The following is a 23,142-nucleotide window of genomic DNA, read 5'->3' as shown; positions in this document are numbered from 1 at the left end:
TTTACTATCTACTCGTCTACAAATATTAGCTTCAAAGTGCTGTTTGAAAAATGGATGGATGAAGATTCAAAATGTTCTCGAAGCCTCTACCTCGTATTGGCACCTTTATCCATATTATTCTAGTGTTGTTTATTTCTAGCTGGCTGTTGTTTTTTTCCTTTCTTTCTTGTAACTCCTTTTATATCCACAGGAGTTGAAACTGCCTTTTACATTCATGAGTGGTCATATCCATGAGCTACGTATCCATGTACCTTGGACCAAGCTGGGCTCAGAGCCTGTAGTTATCACCATCAACACCATGGAGTGCATCCTGAAGCTAAGGGATGGTGCCCAGGTTAGTTTTTTTCTTTTCATTTTCTTTTTTTGGTATGAGAAAGATGTTATTCTTGATTCTATACACAGCCAAAACAGGGCTAGCCAGATCTTCCTGTTATTTATGTAAGAGTCCTCCTCATGCCAAAGTTAAGCTTTCCCATTCCCTTTCTCCATGTGTTTCCAAGAAATTTCGTAATGGCCTTTGTTTAAAAACATGCTGACATTTTTAGTGCAGCAGGCTTTACTCTGCTGTACAATTAAAGCCATCTTCTTTAATTCTGACTTTGTGTAAAATCGAATGTTAATTTGACACAGCTAAGCAGCAGTTGCGTTTTTCCTTTTCTTACTCATGTTTATTTACTCTAATGAAAAATGCATTGAAAAAAAAAAGCAAACCAAGAAACCAGAAGCAAACAAACTGATGCCTCACTGACGCAAAATATGTTTGCTATTCAAAACAATGATGTAAAATGCTTTTGGGGAATAAATTGGCAACACTCTTTACTGTGTTGCCAGCTTGGGAGTGGTGCCATTGTGTGCCATTGCAATATAAACCAAGAAAATGATGAAATAATCCATGAATTTGGAGAAATAACCCATTGTTTGGTCGTGCTTGAGATTGTTAGGAAACAGCTTATTCATAGCAGGACAACTCAGCATATTCCTTTACTGAAAGTATGATAAGTATTACTAAAGATCCCAAAGCCCAGAGTGGGTCTCAAGCTCAATGTATGTGCAACCAGACTAAGCAGCCAGATCTTAATTTTGTTCACTGGTTAAATAAAGTAGAGGTGAGCTGGATTTCTGCTGGATTGTTAGCATCTTTGTGGAAACACATAAACATGTAACACAAAAGTGATTTAGTCATCGCTGTTTATATTGCTTCATAAAGTGAGTCAATAAGTAATGTAAGTTTTTTTTGTACGTCAATAAATTTTTATACATATATAAAACTTTTATTGGTTTTAGTTGAAACAACACACTTCACAATCTTGGGCCTGCAGGTGTATTTTCATCCAAACTACCACAATTAGGGATGCACCGATGTGTGAGGCTTTGGGATAGTCGATGCCAGGAAAGCAAAGAAGTTATCGTTTTAAATAAGCGAATACATTTCTGCTGTTTATCACACTATTACACATTCAGTCATACAATTTAATAAAGTTTTGATGGGATACAACACATAGGAATCAGTAACTGCCATTGCTGAATATCAGCCTATCTGCTGGTATTTCAATGGCAGTAAGCAAGGCAAATATTGGCCAGTACAGTCCAGATCAGTGCATCCCTAATTCCATCATAAAGTATCGACTAGTAATTGCTTCGAGGAATTTTGTTTCATGATTTTTCCCTGACACAAGCACAGCTATCTCACTCAGTATGATTTTTCTTAAAAAAGAGAGAGATGGTTCATTGACCACTGACCTGAAGAATTCAAGGAACTCAAAATTAAGAGGCAACTTTCTTTAACTTGACCAGTGCTATTTACTACTTGGCTGCCTCCATTTTTAGCATGTCCTGTTTTTGTTTTCAAACAATTTCTCGTGACACTTAGAAGACTTGGAATCACATTCAGAAAAAGCTGATAATCTTTTGCATCTCTGTCAGATTGATTGCACAATAATAGCCTTTGTAACTGCTTGGTTTTGTCCTTGTAGTCAATATAATATAAAATCTGTAAGAAAGGAAGTGTGACTTGAAGCTCTGTCCTACATCATTGTGGATATAAATCTAAGGAGAATTATCTTAAGGGGAATATTTTTCTATTGCTTTGTTTGGTTTAGTTACAAATATTTAAATTTTTTAAAGAATGTTTTATGAGAGGTATTTTTGAAATTTATTTTTACAGCAAAGTCTGGCTCTAAATTTGCCACCCATGCAGCTTTAAAAATCGAAAGTGTAGCTCAGTGCGGCCCTTTATGGGAAGGTTGAAGTTTCAAGGCCAGATGTCCCAGAAGAAACACATTTCAAGGGAAGTCAATTACAGCTAATTATATAGACTGCGGCAAAAAGATTTGTAACACATGAGCTTGAGCTGCCTAGAACTAATGGTAAATATCATAGTATGCAGGTGGCTACTGCTCATGCGATCAGGTTTCTAGTTCAGTGGAAATTTAAACTTTGTCTTTATGCTTCGTACACAGCTTAAGGTCATGTACCAGTACCGGTACTGGTGTAATGCTTATGGTCTCAAAACAAGTATTTGTTACAGATGTTTTCTAAAAGCTTCCAGTGAAGAAAAGATTTTTGGGGAATTGCAAATGACATTTGGACAAATTATTCAGTGGTATGTACACCCAAGAGACATAATTTGGAGTAAAGCCAGACTTACAGCAGAAATCCTTCTAGTATGTGGAATTTAAATGAGCCACTGCAGTTTTCTCCTATACTGGCGGGAGGCAGGAGGCTGACTACTGTGTTCTTAAGCCAAGAAAATGAAGCCAGCTTCCTTTTCATGTTTTACATTTATATTGCTTAAAAATAATAATAGTAGTAGTTGTTGTTGTTGTTGTTGTTGTTGTTATTATTGTACTTTCCTTTGTTTTATCTTTATTACAACTTAAACATCAGTAGACTGACAGCAACACTGGTCTCACAGAAATACGTGTTTAATCCTTTAGCAAATACTCTAGATCTCATGTTAATTCACATCTTAGACCTTGGCTAGGTTGTAGCAGGCTTGCAGGGACTTTGACATAGGCCATAACCATTCTCACTGAAACTCTTATGTAATTTGGGTGATGGTCCACAGGATTTTTGAAAAGAAATGAATAAAGTAGATCTGTGTATGGAAATTATAATATTTTAACTGTAGTCCAGTAGAGACAGAAACATTATGGTGGGCCTCATGCGGCCAAAGTGTGGAAATGATAAATGATATCATTAATATGGTTTGTTTTCATAATTACTGTTAAAGCCTGAGTCCCGGCCTGTAAAAACATCCGCACATCTTTTGAAGTTCATTAAGGCCGGTGTAATTTGACCGGAATTATTTGGACCTTTTTAATGTTCGTGTTTCCCCTTGAGAGGAACTGGGTAATATTAGGGATGTTCAGATTGCTCAATAGGACCCATCTGCAAAGCACTAAGAGCAGCTCACAATTATAGTTTCCAGAAAATGTGGAAATTTTGGCGTTTAGCAGCAGTTGGAGATTACAGCTCCTGCTGACAGTGTAATTGCTTAAAATAAGCTGTAATGAGGACTTGTAGAGCAGAAAGTATGGTAATAGAAAAAATGTTGTCAACTTGTTTTTGACATTCATTTTACAAACTAGAGGTCGTTTACAAACACAATGCATTTAGTTCTATATATAAATGTTATTGTTCACTGCAATCACATCTTGAAGTTTGCATAGAAATCCACTTCCTTTCTTTAGTACGTGTCTTTATTTTTAGATTATTACCATCTTTGTTTAGTTTACATTAATTTTAGCGAGTTCTACTTATCTCAGTTTTTTTTTTTAAATTTCAGTTTAAGTGCAAAAGTTGAAATGGTTGTACTTGGTATGAGTTGAATTATTAGAGCGGACTTTTTCAAGTGAAATTACACTAAACCGTGGTTTATACCAAAAAGCTCAAAAGATGTGACAAGATATTGTTTTGGGTATAAAGGGGTATTTTTGAAAGTCAGTTTTACTTTCTTTGTTCTTGAACAAAGATCCACTTAGTGTGGCCTAATGAGTTAGTTTATATGAGTGAACTGATTGATGGTAGCCCATTCCAGATTAAAACTAATGTAAAAATGTCAAGAGGTGCAAAGTGGAATACAGTGATCATAGTATCTATCCCTCTATATACAGTGTGGATAGGGACAGATTAGTGTCTTATGTCATGTTTGTTTAAAAGAAATAGAGTAGAAGGAACTAATAGTGGATTACTGTTCCAGGGCATTTTCTCTGTGCTTGTCATTAGGTAGTGTTGTCAATCTAAGGACTTCAGCTCTTATATGGTGGATTGGAATGGGTTTTGTCTGATGGAGAGCATTTAGTTCATTTTACTTTTGATAAACCACAAGTTCAGTAGGAGGTATCATTTAATGTGCACTTTTTGTTTTTGTTTGTATATTTTTAAGTAATATTTTTAACATTGACTTAATGTTGGAAAATTATAAATAGAATTTTCTTCTTGACAATTTGGTAAACTGCTCCAGATGTTAAAGATGAGGTGTGATCAGCAAAGACAGAGAGGAACTGGCTGGACAGCAGTTACAGTGGATCATAATATTCTCAGACACTCTTTATTTTTTATGAGACAAAGATAAGGGCTTGGGTTTACTGAGGAGAGCCTTTCTGGTTTTGGCTGAGCTCACTGCTTGATCTGGGAGTTTTATGGCCGCTGAGTGCATTTGCCACTGATGTGGAGGTTCTGATTGATGCATTGCCTCAAGATGATTTGGGGAGGTGCCTCTGAGACTTGTTGGTTTGGCATACTAGGCCCTTTTTTCTGTTAAATTCCTTCCAAACTATTTTTAGGGTTTTCACAACCAAACCTCTTTTCTCCTAAATAATGGGTAATACATGTGAATAAGGAAACCCCTCTTTAAAGACTTCTTAAATCCCCAAGTTGGTATTTCATAATCTAAATCTGATATCTAAGGCATGCTACTTTGAGTTTTGAATATTTAAGAGACAGGCATAGATGTGATACCTGATCTTTGAGTGTGAAAATATGTTTTAAAGTGGTGTGACCTGTAGAGGAGTTTTGCTTTCCGTGTGTGTGGTCTTGCCACCCAGGGGTTGAATGCAGAAAACTCTTAAGTAGAAAATTTGGGATGTATAGTCTACAAAACTTCTTTTTGTAGCCTTAATTCTGCTGTGGCACAGCCAGGACCAGCCCAATCCTGGGGTTGAGATCCATGGAGCATACTGAGTGCCAAACCATAGGCTCAGATGAGCTCCACTCCCTAGTGAATGGAGCCCTGGACCACGATTTGAAAGCAAACAAACTAAGAAGAAAATATCATAATTCCATTCTACGGTCTCAGGACATCCAGCCAGCCAACAAATTTAGCATCTGATATGAACAGGACTTTCCTCTATTAAGGAGAAGCATCAAGTGGGGCGATCGTGGCTCAAGAGTTGGGAGTTCGCCTTGTAATCGGAAGGTTGCCGGTTCGAGCCCCGGCTTGGACAGTCTTGGTCGTTGTGTCCTTGGGCAAGACACTTCACCTATTGCCTACTGGTGGTGGTCTGAGGGCCCGGTGGCGCCAGTGTCCGGCAGCCTCGCCTCTGTCAGTGCGTCCCAGGGTGGCTGTGGCTACAATGTAGCTGCCATCACCAGTGTGTGAATGGGTGGATGACTGGATATGTAAAGCGCTTTGGGGTCCTTAGAGACTAGTAAAGCGCTATATAAATACAGGCCATTTACCATTTATTTATTTTTAAGTCTCCATCAGAGAGCACTGGATCAGGTGCTTGAAGAAAACCTGCATCTTTATCTTGATTTGCCTTGGCTTCTCCACGGCTTCCAGCACCACCTTGCACTTCATCCACATCCATTGTTCCATGACATTGCAGCCAACCAGCAAGAAACATTTTAATTATGAAAATCATAAAGACAGAAAAATATAACTGTATCAAAGGAGCAAAACAATTAAATAGTTAGATGGTTAAATGGTTAGAGTAGAGTGAATACAATAGTGTCAATGAATCAACACCTTTAGGATTTTTATCTGATTTAATACTCAGTTCAGCATTAAAATAAATCTAATGGGTGATTTTAATATTCATCTGGATGTTGAAAATAACAGACCTTACACTGTATTTTATTTAATATTAGGCTAGGTAGCATTTATCAAAATGCAAATGGAGTATTTAATGAACTGTTTCCTTCTCGGTTTTCATGTAAATGCAAAGTACAAGTTTGTCATGGACAGTGTTGGGCAAGTTACTTTGAAAAAGTAATTAATTATAGTTACAGGTACTAATTCAAAAAGTAACTGAGTTAATAACTGAGTTACAATATTCTAAAAGTAATTAATTACTTGAAAAGTAACTATTGCGTTACTTTAAAAAAAAAAGTTTAACCCTCTGGGGTCCAGGGTATAATTGACCATTTTTAACTACTTTTGATTTTCCCTCCACATTTTACCTTTAAAAACTATTTACTTAACTAGATGGGTGGTGACCATGGTGGCCATTTAGAAGTCGGCCATCATGGATACATCTTTTGTTTTTTCAATAGGAAGAGGGCCATGTGACACATCAAACTTATTGGTAATTTCACAAGAAAAACAATGGTGTGCTTGGTTTCAACGTAACTTTATTCTTATTTACAAGTTTCTGACCACTTATAAAATGTGTTCAATGTGCTGCCCATTGTGTTGGATTGTCAATGCAACCCTCTTCTCCCAAAAAAGTCTAAGGGGGTCAGATCGGGAGACCTTGGGGGCCATTCAACTGGCCCACGACGACCAATCCACTTTCCAGGAAACTGTTCATCTAGGAATGCTCGGACCTGGCACCCATAATGTGGTGGTGCACCATCTTGCTGGAAAAACTCAGGGAACATGCCAACTTCAGTGCATAAAGAGGGAAACACATCATCATGTAGCAATTTCAAATATCCAGTGGCATTGAGGTTTCCAACTATCGTTGTACCCCATATACCACACCAAACCATCACTTTTGTTGTTCCAACAGTCTTGGAGGGATCCATCCAATGTGGGTTAGTGTCAGACCAATAGCGGTGGTTTTGTTTGTTAACTTCACCATTCACATAAACGTTTGCCTCATCACTGAACAAAATCTTCTGCGTGAACCGAGGATCCTGTTCCAGTTTTTGTTTTGTCCATTCTGCAAATTCTGTGCGCCAATCTGGGTTATCCTCGTTGAGATGCTGCAGTAGCTGGAGTTTGTAAGGGTGCCATTTGTGAGTAGCTAATATCCGCCCAAGGGATGTTTGACTAATGCCACTCTCCAGTGACATGCGGCGAGTGCTACGCTGTGGGCTCTTGCTGAATGAAGCTAGGACAGCCACTGATGTTTCTTCATTGGTGACAGTTTTCTTGCGTCCACATTTTGGCAAATCCAACACTGAACCAGTTTCACGAAACTTAGCAAGCAGTTTGCTAACTGTGGCATGGGAGATGGGTGGTCTCGTAGGGTGTCTTGCATTGAAATCTGCTGCAATGACCCGGTTACTGCGTTCACCAGATATCAACACAATTTCGATCCGCTCCTCACATGTTAACCTCTTCGACATGTCGATGGCTGTGAACAAAGAGAAACTTGTAAATAACTCATGAAAGAATAAAGTTACGTTGAAACCAAGCACACCATTGTTTTCCTTGTGAAATTACCAATACGTTTGATGTGTCACATGGCCCTCTTCCTATTGAAAAGACAAAAGTTGTATCCAAGATGGCCAACTTCTAAATGGCCACCATGGTCACCACCCATCTTGAGGAGTTTGCCCCCTCACATATACTAATGTGCCACAAACAGGACTTTAATATCGCCAACCATTCCCATTTTATTACGGTGTATCCATATAAATGGTCCACCCCGTACTTTACTTTTTGGGTGGATAGACTGTGAACTTCCTATAAAGTGATTAATAAAAACATTATGACCACTCACAGAAGAAGAAAATACTGCTATCTTGTAACAAGGTGTGATAATGGTTGGTTGATTAGTACAGAGGAGCTTTATGTAGCCATTGTGTACGGTGCTGGAGAAATGGGAAGGGGTAAAAACAGATAAAAAATAAAAAATAAAATAAAAATTGATCAACTTTGAGCACGACCAAACTTGTGACTGACTCAGTGATGACTGTGTCAGATCATATCTGAAATGACAAGGCTTGTGAATTGCTTGCCATCAGCTGTGAACAAAGAATTTCCAAACTGCAACCTACTGACAGGGAATTGGGGGATGTGCTGGATCAAGTTTGATCCATACCCCCTTCACATCACAACTTACACCACTTAAAGGATCTACTGATTATATTGAATTCATAAATAAAACTTAAAACATTTGATCCAATGTAGTTTTTCCTTAAGTGTACATACTGCATGGTCTCTGACAGAATGAAACCTAGTGAGTATGTGGTCATTGAACTTAAATTTCACAAGTCAGAAGATGCAAAGGAAAAGTTGAAAGAAGTAAAAGGAAACAGCTTGTGGAAGTTTGCAATCAGATAGCACAAACTGAGTAATCTCTGTTCCAATGCCATCCGGAAATCTTGCCTTTGATTCTCTGCTAGCAGGAGCAAATGGCTTTCAGAGATTGCACCGTAAATCCATCTGATCATCAGCTCAGTGGGGCCTTGTCTTCAGGACTGAGGAGACAGAGGACAAAAACACAGAGCTTTGGAGAATCTATTTTCCTTGAATCTAACCCCCTATAGCAGTAACAAAACCCATCCATGACTGTAAATAATAAAAAGATGGAGTAATGTTGGCACACTGTTGACTCCTTAGGCAGGTTGGAAGCTGCAGCATGCATTCTGATGAGAGAAAAGGAGAACTACTGAAGGACAGAAGAATAGCCAAGTGCATGTGCTTGGGATTAGTTAAAAAGAATCTCTGTTTGTTTTGTCATTCAAAATGACAGTATATATGACAGTACAGTAATGGCAATCAAGACAAATCGTTAGGCTGTTATGTGAGCTCTGCCTGAAAACTTACATACAATAAATCCGCTTTCTGCAAACTTGTGTTTATTGATTTTTCTCTTGTAGTTGAAGATAGATTTAACAATGAAGTATTGATGATTTGTACTAAAAATTTGAAATACTGCAGGAGACACTGGGTCTGTTGACAATAAGTAGAACTACTTGTTCAGAGTTGAGTGGGTTTTTTTTGTATTCTGCATGTTGGCAGGCCAACAGCTGGTGAACGGTTTGTTTCACGTGCAGCTTTAATGTTTACATTTGCTGAAATTTTGTTGTCAGTAGGTCTGTATTTAATGGTGAGCTAAATATGTGTTAGTAATCATACACTGTCTCACTACTAGTCTGTCCCCTTTCTCTAGTCTCTAATGGAGAGTGACCCATTGCACTGATCTCTGTTCAGCATTCCAAAGTGATTCAAAGCATCTGTAGATGGCAGTGCAGAAGTGTGTCATTCCAGAAAAAGAGACCTTACCCTCTGCCACCATTGCTTGTGAGTCAGCCAAAGCTGAATTACCCATAGCTTTGTCTTTGAGGTCTGTGTTCCTGGTGGGATGAGGTTACTTCTGCTCCACAGACAAACCTCAGACACAGGAAAGCAGTTGGGGGGAAACATTAAAGCCAGTGGCTTTGTGATTCCAGTGAATCAAGTGGTGATCAATACACACTGGCCAGGATGCTGCTACTCTACAGTTTAATCCCTGCTCTCAGGCCATCCGGGCTAGAGCAATCCCTCAATGCAGCTTGTTATTTGCTGCGTGCTCCCACTGATATTGTAGTTTGGGAAATGATTACCATGCAATTAAGACTAATGTTCACTCCATTAGTCCTGTCCTCTTAGAAAAACTCTAGGATGATATTGTATTGCACTTTGGAACGGTGTTTGCTTTATAAGCCTTAAAATGTAGAAAGGACTGTAAGACGTGATTGCAATTTAGAGAAGAAATGTACCCTTTCATTTAGATCTTTAGATCATTATTTTTTTGTTGTGTGTCTTTTTGTCTTTATGCAATCTACTAAGATGGGTATTTTTTCACTTTCAGGGAGAAAAAGTTACTAAAAGCAGTAACCCTCGTGTTTGTGTGTACTTCTATATTGCACAAACTGTGCTCTGTTTCAGGATGAGTGCATGCTCAGTTTAGTAGACCCTTACTCAATATTCAAATGATGATCCCATTAATGACATGGCATTTTAACCACTAAAATCACATATGCAACCTATTTAGTAGAAAACCTTTTCTAATCATGTGTTCAGTTTTTTACTAAGTGAATTCTTTCTGTATAGCTAGCCTCTACCTTGGCAAGTTCAGCCCCCTATCATGTGTGGGCAAGAGAAGAGAAATGCAGCATGAATAATGACCCAGCATTACACTTTCCATGGTGTATGTTGCAGATATAGATAAAACTGTGATACTTGGTTATAATTTCCTGACAAAACATATCTTGCACCAATATTGTGATGTGAGGTGGTTAACATGTAACCTTACAGAGACAGTACGCAGTATGAAGTAAAGTAGTTTAAAGTTTAAAGCAAGGTTTGAAAATAAAAATCTACAATAAATTGATGAGCTGTGATAGTTGCTTACTTTTTCTTAATGTACAGAGTGCTTTGAGGTTTCAGCTTTATTTAACCTAACCCTTACAGAAAATAAAACTCTTTCAGAACTGTACAGTTTAAAACCAATCTCAGAATAATCTATTAAAAATGTAGATCCTCTATTATTCTTATTATAGAATTTTTCAATTTAGCTTTTTTTTTTTAAATATATCTCACAAAACAGGTGAACGTTTTTTGGCCAGGGCCAGGACCTGTACTTTACTTTGCTACGGAAAACAGTAGGAGACCTGAGATCTATGGATAAGGACTAGCTTAGGATTCCAACATGTTTCACTGATGCAATTGAAATGATTTGTTTTTTATGTAAGGCTGACAGTTTTCCATCTCTCAACCAATGTGATGAATGCTGACACCACCTCAGTTGCTTTTGGACCCCAGTGTATAAAAGCTATGCAAACATAATGCCGGCTGCATTCCGCTTGCGTGCCTAAACCTCCTGCAGTAAGGCTTTGGTATTTCTCAACATTGACGGAAAGTCCTCTCCCATTTTGCTCTGTTTGATTTATTCTATCTTTCTGGTTTCAGAACATTGATGCTCTCCAAGAACACTTAGGCCTCTATAGTTTGTGCCTTCCAGCTGCACCTCACATGTGCAATTAAGTTGTCAGAGTAGCCTGAGCCGCTGCTTGCGTTGTTCTTGGAGACTGGTGCTTACATTGTTTAAGGTGTGCTTATGTTTTGTATAATGAACTTTTATTTGTGTATGAAAAAATCGGAAGGCTCAGAGATTGCATGGTTATGATTTGACAGTTGGTGTTAAAATCAGGTCTTGACCACTAGTTAGCAGCAATTTTCCAAAATGCTGATATAAAGATAAATAAGATATATAAAGAAATGTATATCAGGATCTTATAGACTAATAATTGTGAAGTAAAAAAGATGTGATTGGCAGTAATTACATAATAAATAATTGGAAAATAACTGGGCACTGCTGATTATTCTGAGTTAGAGCTATTCCTGTGTTTGGGAATTCCCCGTGTGTGTCGTAATTGACTTGTCTAAGATGTGTTGGGTTTTTTTTGGGTTTTTTTGCACATGCCTGTGTGTGAGTGCGTATGTCAGGGATCTGTGTGGAGTGTTTTATTGTAGCTAACACATTGCAGTTATTAGCATTAGGGGGTAGCTGTGCCAGCGTAAGCAGAATGCCTCACATGCTCAGCCTGGGCTTGTGGTTAGCTGATGGAGACATCTGAAGGACCAGAGCCTCTCAGATCTAAATCAGGAACAATTTCTCCCTCTTTCCGATTCTCCCTCGATGTGTCTTTCTCTTTTGATATTCCTGCCTCCACTTTACTGTTGTCACAGTCCTGTTTTTCTTCTTTTTTTGACATGGCTTCTGGCTCTTTAATCTTTGATTCTCTCACTCTTTGCTTCGGTTGACTTTCTGTATTCTTCTATTTCCTTTCATGTTTTCTTCTTTTCCCTAACACTTGTTACTTGTGAACACTGAAGTTGAGGTCACTAGTAGGAGCATAAAGAATTTGAATGGGCTTCAATGGAAAGTGCAGTGGTTTGTTGTAATTATTTATCCAGGCTCCAAATTCCATCATGGCACCTATATTAGTTCAAGCCTGTTTGAATTCCTTGTTCCTGGATGTTAATCAAGTCTCAGAATTGGAGTTACTCAGACTCAGAGTCTTTTGTTTAAATAAAAAAATGTGCTAAACATTGTTTGTGAGGATAAAAGAGGACTGACCTCAGCACCCCTATTACTTTTGCAGACCTGCTTACTATTGTGGAGAAATGACTGCAAAAAGCGATTTTGTAACAAAGAATCCAGTTTTCTGCATGAATACACAGGGCTTTGAGATTTATTAGATTAATGTAGAATTATGGACAGTTAAACTGGAACAACATCGGCTACTGTACCGTAAACACAAGATTGGTTTCTGCTGGTTTTACTTAAGACAAATAAAATGCACTGGGCTTTGAACTATTACCTGAAAGTGCAACAGAACAAGAGTAGAGCCAAAATCACCTAAATGTCAAATGTTTGAGGAGGGCACTTAACTTTTGGCCTTTGCCTTTTACATTTTAATTTTTACCATTTACACTTTAAGTTTATCTTGTTGTATGTTTACTGGAACTTGGTTAAAGAGCTATACTGAAACTGCAGCCAGAGGTGATCTGTCTGGTGAGAACAGCACAAGGACAATGCCTGAACAAATTAAATACTCAGAAGTCAGAAGACCTCTTGTAGCTCCCTATGGGTCTGCTCTGTAACTGGGATCCCCGTTTGTCTTTGTTATTGTAAGTATGTTGGAGGCAGATAATAAACATAGACAGTTTGACTTGGGTAGAGCAGAGGCACTCTTGGCAGAGACCTCCAACATGACATCACCGGTGTCGTTGTGATTCCTCCCCCTTCAGAGTCAAATTCTTTTGTAATTATGCATTCTTCTTTTGGCACATGCTTGGGAATCTTTTCTATGTCTTTGCTCCCCCTCCTTAATGAATACTTTATATTTTGGAGCTTCTGAAGGAAAGAAGGTGTTTGCTTTGTAGCAGTTTTGCTGGGATGGAATGTGCCTAGTAACACTTCAGGTATTACAGACCTATCACAGCTCCCCTCACACTTTAATAATCCAGAAATTCCCACGAGTATGTTTTTCTCTGTAGTGGTTATAGTAACAGCAAACTTGGTAAGTTGTGCATTTTCAGACTGCTGAAAAAGTTTAATTGTCAGATCTTATTCTGCCTTGTGCTTTATTGGTGCAGGAAATTTCATCTTATTGGCTACAGAACATTGTGTAGAGACTGTAATATTTAATTTGTGCAGTTAATCCACAGTAAATGGAGGTTTGTTTTTGTGTAGTGGATTCAGTTACTGAAACAGAGAGGGGGGGAATAGACCACATTTTTGTGATATGCTACTTTCATTGAGATAATTATTCAGAATGTCACACAATGTGATATTCATCTGGGTTACTTTCAGGCTCTAATCCCCCCAATCTTCTATGGATTCCAGCTGCATGGCTCTAGTCCTTAAGTATTGGTCTGTATAGTATTTTATATTGTGTGTGCGTGTACATTTGTGTTTTTTATGCACATATTTCTCTTTAAATATGCCTATGATGTCTGTGTATAAAATACGTAGCATAATTATAATATTAATACCCAACAGTTATTTGTGATGGAGACTGTGTGAAATTCTGTCCTCACTACTCCAGCTTCTGTAGTTCTCTTCTGTTTGAGGAGAAAATGAACCCTCTGTCTTTAATCATGGTAAAATAGCTTTCTTCATTTGTTACCGTTTCATTAAAAAGCCATTAGCAGCTAATTTTTAGCCGAGCTGATGGATGCGTTCGAAGCCAAGAGACGTTAAAGAAAAGGTAATCTGAGTCAACTGTGATGTTCTCTGTTCTTTTCAGCAAAAATTCCGGTGGGGTTGTCATCAATGGTTCAAACAGCTTAAGTGTAAAAGAAGTGGCTGCATACCATTTGACATTACTGGAACCATCCCAAACTGTGACATTATGTTTAAAACAGTGAGCCCCTTTTCATGTTTTTATTTCTCTCTGTGCCAGCTGGAAACCATTCTTATGAGAACCAGGGTCAACACTGTTAAAACAAGCTTCAGACTAGCTAATTATAGATGGGATGAGAAGCTCTAGAAGAAGTGGAAGGATGGAGACAATGTCAGATATAGGTAAAGAAGATGAAACATGAACAAAAGTGAAATGAATACTGTGATAGCAAAGAAGGCCTTATGATGGTGAGAGAGGGGGGAGATGAGACCTAGGAGCACTAAAAAAAACAGAAGCACATTTTTAGGACAAAAGAGTATGTGTATCTCTTTAGTAGTGTTTTTTTTTCACTATTGTTCTGGAAAAACAGCCTGGAATGTCCCACATTCTCATTATATCCTTTGAGTATCATATGATTCACTGGTTACTTGGAGGTGTGAATGCTAGGCCTTAACATGTCGGGCAGAGGTTCTGTGTGTGTCTGTGTTTATATGAGTACGTGAGTGATTTACAGGAGAAGGGGTTCTGTGTGAGATAAGGAGCCTATTGGGTTTCCTTCATTTATTTTCTCACTCTGTAGGCGTTCGCCCTCCCCTGCCGTGCCTCCAGTATCCAGGCCTGCTGCTTTGATGTCAGCATGAGTTCACCAGCAACCTGCAGAGGAAAAACAACAAAAACAGAGTGTGTTTATCTAGCAATGGTCTGCATGCTCCCATTAATGTGCTGAAACTGTGTGAAATTGACCAGTTTTAAAAATGTTTTGGTTTCAAAGATCAGGCGGTTGCAGAGAAGCGAGGTAGTCGGCTGCTGGTCCTTGCCAATTTTTTTTTTCCTTGTGTTAAACTGAAATTGGAAAATACTTAGCAATTTCTGAAAAGAAAAAATATAGTGCTTGTTTTTTTTGTCTAATATTTATTAAGAATGGGCAACAAAAACTCTGGTAATTTGCCTACTTTTCAGCCAGTCCAGGTCAGAGGAAGCCTCAAATCACAAGAAACTGTAGCAAGGGTGTTATTCTGCTCCCGCAAATACTTTATAAGTAGGTATTTGCGGGAGTATAATGAGTATTTTAAGACATATTTGTATTTTTTGAAGCTTTACTAGTTTACATATATGTCATTGTCACTAGCAGATATGATGTTACTGGTTTCTAGTGTCTGTGAGTTATAGCCAGATTATTTGTACAAGGAACTTGTGAGTTTCTTATCTACAGAGGTGCTGTTCCTAATAGCTGGAGGTGGTGGTGGTATTCAGCTAATGCGCTGAGCAGCTCATATGGGTTGACCCTCCAGACAGACTCAGCACACCGCCTCCTGCTCCCTGACTGAGTCAGACGATTACAGGAGGACAGGGGTCACGTCTGGCCTTCCTGTGCCCTAACCCTCTATGGGTGCCCACTTACCCTCTGAGTAGGGGGTCCCCCTCACCTGTCAGTCACACCACCAGCTTCATGTTTCTGTCCCTTTGTTCTGGTCTCATTATCATCAAGTCTCTTTCACTCTAGACGTCCCTCAGCTTTTCTTGGTTTTGCTGTCTCTCTTTTTTTTCCACTGTTTTTTCTCTCGCTTATCAATTGGTTTCATGTCTCTCTTTTCCTTTTTAACTACCATCATATTTGGTTAACAGCTGAGGTGACATGCCTGCAGGGGAAGCAGCCCTACTTTTTCCGGTCCTCGTGTCTATCTTTCCTTCTCCTTTTCTCCATCCTTCTTAGGCTCCCTGCCTGTGCTGTGCCCTGCTGTGGAATTGGAGAGATCGATTTACTTGGCAGCAGCTGAGGGCAGGCTTCATTTGTCCCAGGGCTTCCTTCTGAAAAGGCATTTTTCACCTCTGGAGAATTGCTCACTGCCCATGGTGACATTGAGCGCTTAATTGCGCTACTTCCAAATTTGGCAGTCTTGTTCTTCATAGTGGCAGTTCAAATTGTTGAACTCGATGTACTCTTGGCTTGCTGGGCTATGCATTCCTTTAGGTATAGATATGAGACTAAAGGGGGAAGGAGACTGTTTCTTACTCTAATGTGCTCAAGCAGGGTATTGTGATGTAAACTAAGAATTGGAGTGTGTATCTTAAACCTTCTTAATAAAATAACAATCCCTTTTCTATTGTAGCATGTTTAAATATTATAGGTGCAACTTTTCAAAGTGATGACAAATCTACAAAAGAAATGAGTAATGACCAGCAAATTTACACCTTATTATTCACAGATCTTTATTCGTTGTAACCTTGATGAAGTATTTATTATTTCTCCCTCTCTGTTTACCAATTCCCACCACTCTCTGATGAGGAAAAAACTGATTGCACAGTGGAGCTCTATTGGATAGGGCCTTAGTGAAGTAACATGTAAATATTTCTACCAGAGCCTCTCTCATCTCTTTTGAGCATTGAGTGTTTACTGCACTGGGGGATACTTCTGTCAGTGTGTCTGCAACTCAGATAATGCAAAGTATGTTTAAAACCAAATCATCATTACTCAACTACAACGAAAGGGTTCACTGTCATTAAATAGTGTTAGAACCAGGGATTGTCTGTTACATATGTAAGCTGCATGAATGTATTAAAATTTGCAACACGCGACCTGCCTGCAAAGGCTGTCTGTCAGTTTAAACTGGATCGGTTCAGTATTTATAAATAAAGTGTGTGTGTGGAGTAGCCAAATATATTTGGTTTTGACACCTTCAGTGCTTACATGTGTCAGGATAAGGGGTGACTCCTGAGACGCTTTAATGCTAAACACATGTGATCTCCCTTTTCTTGTCCAAATTATCTGACTAACCTACCACCCAGGCTGATTGTGCAAAGGTTACAGTGCTGCAGTAACCTCTAATCAACGCCACACTGAGTTTTAACTCAGTAATCTCTCCACCTTTTCACTAACTTCTCAGTTTTGCCTCTAATATATTGTTTCTTTGACACTGTATCTAATTTTTTTTCCCCATTTCTTCATCCCATCCACTGCTGCAGGCTTATGTCTACCATGAGTTTGAATATGAGGTATTTGCTATTATACATAGTAGCTGTTAGGAGTTCAACATTAGCTGCTGTAGTCATAGCATTTTTGTGCTCTGATAAGTTTTTCCCCCCTATTCTCCAAATTGATCATTTATGGTTAAATTCGTCTTTACAACAGGGCTCGATATATTCCAAGATGCACACACGTTTATCATGTGGATACAGTGACAGATCTGACAGATTTCCACCCATAGAATCTTATTATTATTTCCAATCTTAAACTGTGACTTAGCAAATCCCTCAATCCCTTAAAAAGTCACATTTATTAAATTTACAAACTCAACCTTATTGTTGCCCCTTCAGTAGCTTTAATAAAATGTGCTGTTTTTAAGCAAAAAAAGAAATAAAAATAAGCCAAGCAATATTAGTATTGCTAGTGGTGCATTATTTATGCACCACTAGCAACTAGCTTGCTATGGACCAAAACAAATCCTGTTTTCCTTGCTTTTTGACTTTGCTGTTGGAACACAAACAACAGTGACGTCACTCCCAGCTCTGACATCTGACTTCTGAGGCAGATGGAATGCAGCATAAGTCCTTGGCTGTCAGTAGTCTAAAACCACTATTTCTGACCCCTCCACTGTTGGTCCTCATGTCTCTGCTGTTTTATTTGTACAGAACACCCACAAGCCCGAGGCTCTCTACGAGCTACAACAATAAATAAGCTCCTTAGCTTGAATCTTGGGTCATTCTGTTTATCACCAAGCTCATCTCTAAATGGGGGGGTGATCATTTCATTTTCCTATATACACATTAATACATACATACACACATTTTGCACTTATGTTCCTGGGCTTGACAGGCCACCGGTGTCTCCAGTGTGGATGACATGTGCTGTCATGGACTAGAGACCTTCATCTTTCTCATTCAAGGACCAGAGTTTATTTGTAGAGGCCACAGGGATGGTTGTTAAATGGTGGGAGGAAGGTTATTCAGAAGGCTATTCAGAAGGTTTAGTGTAAGAAATAGTGGTGCATGGTAAACTTTCTTCTTATCACTGCCACCGCCAGTGATGCAGGAGAGCAGATTCTCAGTTTATATTCATTTCATTACTCTCAGTAACCAGATACACTGTAATATAAATTGTCCTTGGAAGTTAGCACAGTCAAAGGCCGCAAAGATCCTCTTTTCCACTGTCTGATAACAAAATTTATGTTGCTTGGACCTAAGTGGACCCTGGTGTAGTCGTGGACAAAGGCATTATAATTGTAACTTAAGCCATTATATATAAACAAATATATTCAATATTGTTACTCTAATTTCAATCTAAGAAACATGTTTTATGCATGAAAATTCACATATTCCATATCTAATTTAAACAAGAACTAGTTTGCACAATCTAGGATCACAACTACTATATGTTATATTATTACTTTACTTTAATGTGGTTATAACTGATAACTTATAACTACAGAGCTCTTGTAGAGGCCCTTTTGTCCAGCTTCTGTCATCACAGGCATTGTTGTTTGTTTTTGTTTTATCAGGATGACCACGAAAGTGGCTCTAGTTCTACCAGTCGCAGTGTCTCAGACAGCTCCAAGGCTGTGGCCAAGCCCCGTCGCCTACAGCAAGCTGCCCCGAGTGACCCAGACCTGCCTCCAGGTAAGTGATGTAAACTGGCTCAGTGAGGCTGTTCTGATTCCCTCACCTACCTACTTGACATCAACATGTTCCTTAAAAGTGGACTGTCTTAACTACATCAGTTCATATGATCTGATATGGGACTGTCAAAGTGACCACCTCTGGTTAGCTATGACTTCCCTGCTCAACATGCAAACAAACACACAACTTCAGTATACAAAGACCAGAACTCTGCATTGGTCCAATTTTGCAAACCTCCATTCAACTGCAGTTGCAGTTTCAGACTACCGGATTAACCTGTTACCTAAATAGGACCAACTACAAAGTGTGCTTAAAATAAATTTTTGGTGACACACTATGTATGTGCAATATTATAGTTATTATTGTTTTGGATTTGAGTTTTTATTTTTATTTCGTTTTTCGTTTTTGTTTTTGATTCTGTTTAGTTTCAGTTCATTTCCAGAGTGGGATTCTCCTGTGAGTTTATTATTATTATCATTATTATTATTATTTTCAGTCTTACATTTATTAATTATTATCTTAATAAATATTGTTATTGGAGGGCACATGCTGAGGCAAGAACTAGGAAAATTAATTCAGGTATTGCAATAAAAGCAGATAACTTTTTGAATGTGTTGTAGACTTCCAAAGCTTCAAAAATGTGTCCACTACTGCCCCATCAAGGAAGATGTTGTTGTTATTTTGTTGTTGTTTTTTACCAAAATAACCAACACTAAGACTGAGGATATATCTATATATTTAGTTGTTGTTTTTTTAATTAGTTTTTCAAGTTCACAAAATTGCTTCAGTTAGTTTTATTTTATCCAAGGACCAGAGGTTTTTTTTTCAAAAGTAGTTAACTAATATTTTTTTCATATTTTATAACTTTACATACTTTAGTATGTATGTATGTATCATCTCCCGTTTACCATATAAGAGTTTTTATTTTGGGATGAGCCACGTAGCGCTGTTTTTCACAAGTGTAAATCACCCAGAGTGAGCACGGGGAATGTGCCTGTTATAAATCATACGGTGATGGCTCTTATCAACAAAGTTCCTTGACCACATGCCTCCCACAGGGCCACGGATTCCATGCCTACCTTACTGCAGCACTCTAGTGCACCTCACAAAGAGCGGTTTTGTTTGAGAGTGGCTGAATAATAGAATTTAAAAAAAATAATTTATACAGACCTTTCACACCAGAACTTGTGAACACCAGGGCCCTAGTGTGACTGAATGCATTTTTTACCCTAATCTTTTATGTTGGCAGTTTTATTTTTAAAATGTATGGATGCAGTTATTTCAAATACCTCTGAACATATATACTTATGTAAGAAAATTTTCAAGTAGGTGTGCGACAACCTTTCAACCTTTAAGATCTATGAAAAATAATCTGTTTAGAGAGCACGAATGAAGGTAAAAACATAATCCAAGAGGCAGGGGTCATGAGCTGAGTTAGGTCAGCTTGAAAAAAAGCTTCACTTCCAAACCCTGGTGTGGTTGAATGTATGAACTTACACTCCTGGCTTGTTGTATCCTGGGAGGATCCATTTCCAGGCTTTACATTATGAGATAATATCTCTCCCCAGCTGTTAAAGCACGGTTCCTCACACCCAGGCATCTCCCTTTAGGGCTGCTTCCAACAGATCTCCCAGTAGAGTGTGTGTGTGTGTGTGTGTGTGCGCGCGCGCCATGATTTTAGTGTGTTCTTCTGTGTGCACACCCTTAACTTTTCTACTAGCGGACCTTATTTCAGCCCATTACAGACTGCAGAGACAACTTTGGGGTCAGAGGTTGCTGCACCTCGGTAATGGCAAGGAAGCAAATGAATGCCGTAATCCCAACCTACCTAATTAAAAGCTTGAGGTTAAAAGGTAGATGAGGTAAAACTAACCTGCTATGACTCAGACAGAGGATGTTTTCCCAAGAATAAGATACAAACCAAACCTGACAGGAGGCTTTAATGTAGTTGAAGTATGGTGTTTTTTTTTTTCAGAGATGGGATGCTTAACATTAGTGCCTCCACAATCTGTTAAAGTGCTGAAATGTCTTTCAGAAAAAGATCATGTCCCTACTATATTACAGTTCCTTTGAGTTACAGAAATTCCTTCAAAAGCCATGGTATACATGTGCTTTTTTAATGTCATTTTATGTTTCTTTAAGTTATTGTAAGGGTAGTCGGCATTAATGATGCTAAAACATAGCTGGGAAGTGCAGCTTTGATGCAAAGACCATTCAGACTTTCAAATCTTGTGACAGAGATGACTCTGTCTCCATGTAAAAACCTAACATAAGTCATAAATAATACATTATCTTTGTAGAATGTGAACTGTTGTATGTACCGTATTGTAAGAAGATGTAATATATCAACAAGTAAAATGGATGCACAGTTGATACATCTCCATATGGATATGCTCTTCAGTGCTAGTACTGGCCAATATACTACCTCACGTGTCAAACTCAAGGCCCGTGGGCCAAATGTGGCCACATCATTTTATCTGTTTTTTGTTTTTTTTATATAACTACAAAACAAAAACATCCACAACAACAAAAAAAGGATAGCAGCTTTTTCTCTAACATGTAGAAAAACGGTTACATATGTAACTTCTTTACACTGACAGACAGGGGAGTTTCACTGGTCCAGCCCACTTAAGTGGGCTGTATGTGGCCCGCAATATAAAATTAGTTTGACAACTCTGTACTGCATTAGGGCTGTTTGAAAAGCTGCACTGTGCTTTCTTTCCACACAACAGTGCATCTTAATCTTGCATTTGATGGTCTTTTAGTGTAAATGCATAACATATGTAATGTAAATACATTCTGTTCAGAATTGTGCACCATTTTTCACTGCATTTTAATTTTCTGTTATTTTTTATTTTAATTACTCAATGTTTTTTTTTTTTAAAATTTGGATTTTGCAGCAATTTGTGACTATATGTCTGTGTAAAGCACTTTATAAATAAACTGTACTTACTTACCTTTACCTATTATGATACATTATTACATACTTTCAGTCGCCATCATGCCATAAGCCAGTTTACAGCTTCCACACTGATACTTGTATTCTAATCCTACTACAGCTATTATGTCATACATCACTATTTTTTAGAATTTTAAAAGACTGGTGATTAACATCCTTTTTGTACTTTCTTGCTAAATATTTTAAGCTATGTCCTTTGTCAGTGTAAAGTTGGTTGTGCAAATAATTTTGTGTCAGAGGCAGTGATAGACAGGTATAATTTTAAGTAAATGGACGATACAAAAATGTGGCAATGGTTGTGTACTTGTTAGCCTTAAGGAAGATCTGTGTTAGATGTGAGACCCTCACAGCGCAAAGACCTGTTTAGATCTTTGTCAGTATCTGCGTTTAAAAACCACTTTGTTGCGTCTTATCCCTTTAACTCCCATCTCCTTCAAAACAACCAAAACTAAACATGGTGATACCAAAAGGCAGGCCCTTCACAATTATCCAGTTATTTAGCTCTGAGCTCTCACATGCTGAATGGATTTATCGTCCTCGTTCACTCTGTGGTGGAAAATAGTGATGTTAATTCATATGCCATGGGATTGGTAGCCACACAAAGACCAAAGACCAAGTGCTTCCACCTTGGGCGATTCTGTGAGTGATTATGTTTACTGCTGCTTGTGGGGGGACGAGTGGCCACCGTTTGTGAGAACCACATTTGCCTGTTCCAGGAGATTCCTGCTTTGGTTCTATTCACGCCGTTGAAAATGTGGTTTGTTTTATATGACTTCAAAGCGATTTAATAGTGGCAGTTCTCCCTTTGAATCTGTGCTAGCCATACTGAAACCTATGAATTTGGTGTATCAGAAGCTGCCCTCCAAATTTTCTGTTTCAAAGCGTGTAGTCCGCTTATAAGTCACAGCATGTTTTTGTGAGTGCAGTAGGATCTTCAGGATTTGGTTTTTTTTTTTTGTTTTTTTTTACATTTTTTGATTGTGTGTCTAGTTGAAGGAAGCTAGTACACAACAAATATTCTTGACGTGCTTTCATGAGTACATAATTGAATTGTGTGCAGAGGGGATTATTGAGAATGAATAGTTATATCTATATATCTTCTGTTCCCTTAAGGAGAGGAACGAGGCTCAACACATAAGTATGGGAAATCACGCCCTCGCGTTTTTCTTTATTTTAATGACTATTTACATTGTAGATTTTTACTGAAGGAATCAAAACTATGAATGAACACATACAGAATTATGTGTAGTTATTGGTAGTATGTAGTTTCATGAGGTAGTCACCTGAAATGGTTTTCCAACAGTCTTGAAGGAGTTCCCAGAGATGCTGAGCACTTGTTGGCCCTTTTGCCTTCACTCTGCGGTCCAAGTCATCACAAACTATCTATTGATTATACTATTGATTGGGCTTAGGTCAGGTGGCTGTGGAGGCGCAGAACTCCATCACTCAATCACTGGAGAAGGTTTGGCAGCTTCGGCAAAGGTGTCTCTGATGCGCCTTTGCAAAGGCGCACCAGTGACAACCTGAACAGCAGCACCAGGTATTCGTAGACTATG

At 38.4% G+C, this 23,142-nt stretch overlaps 1 protein-coding gene across 3 annotated transcripts in view; it reads left to right on the top strand.

The window, feature by feature from the left end:
- vps13b (vacuolar protein sorting 13 homolog B) overlaps positions 1–23,142 on the top strand; it is a 302,372-nt gene that overhangs the window by 2,199 nt on the left and 277,031 nt on the right. For all 3 annotated transcript variants that reach the window (XM_085422124.1, XM_085422126.1, XM_085422125.1), the window contains exons 3-4: positions 191–334; positions 18,510–18,627. In XM_085422124.1, coding sequence (XP_085278250.1) covers positions 191–334; positions 18,510–18,627 — 262 coding nt within the window. The remainder of the gene's footprint in view (positions 1–190; positions 335–18,509; positions 18,628–23,142) is intronic.

The sequence above is a fragment of the Rhamphochromis longiceps genome, linkage group LG11, assembly GCF_057381845.1.
Source record: "Rhamphochromis longiceps isolate RC_006_pf linkage group LG11, R_longiceps_female_GT1.1, whole genome shotgun sequence".
Classification (NCBI taxonomy): Eukaryota; Metazoa; Chordata; class Actinopteri; order Cichliformes; family Cichlidae; genus Rhamphochromis; species Rhamphochromis longiceps.
This window is presented reverse-complemented; position numbering and strand designations above follow the sequence as displayed.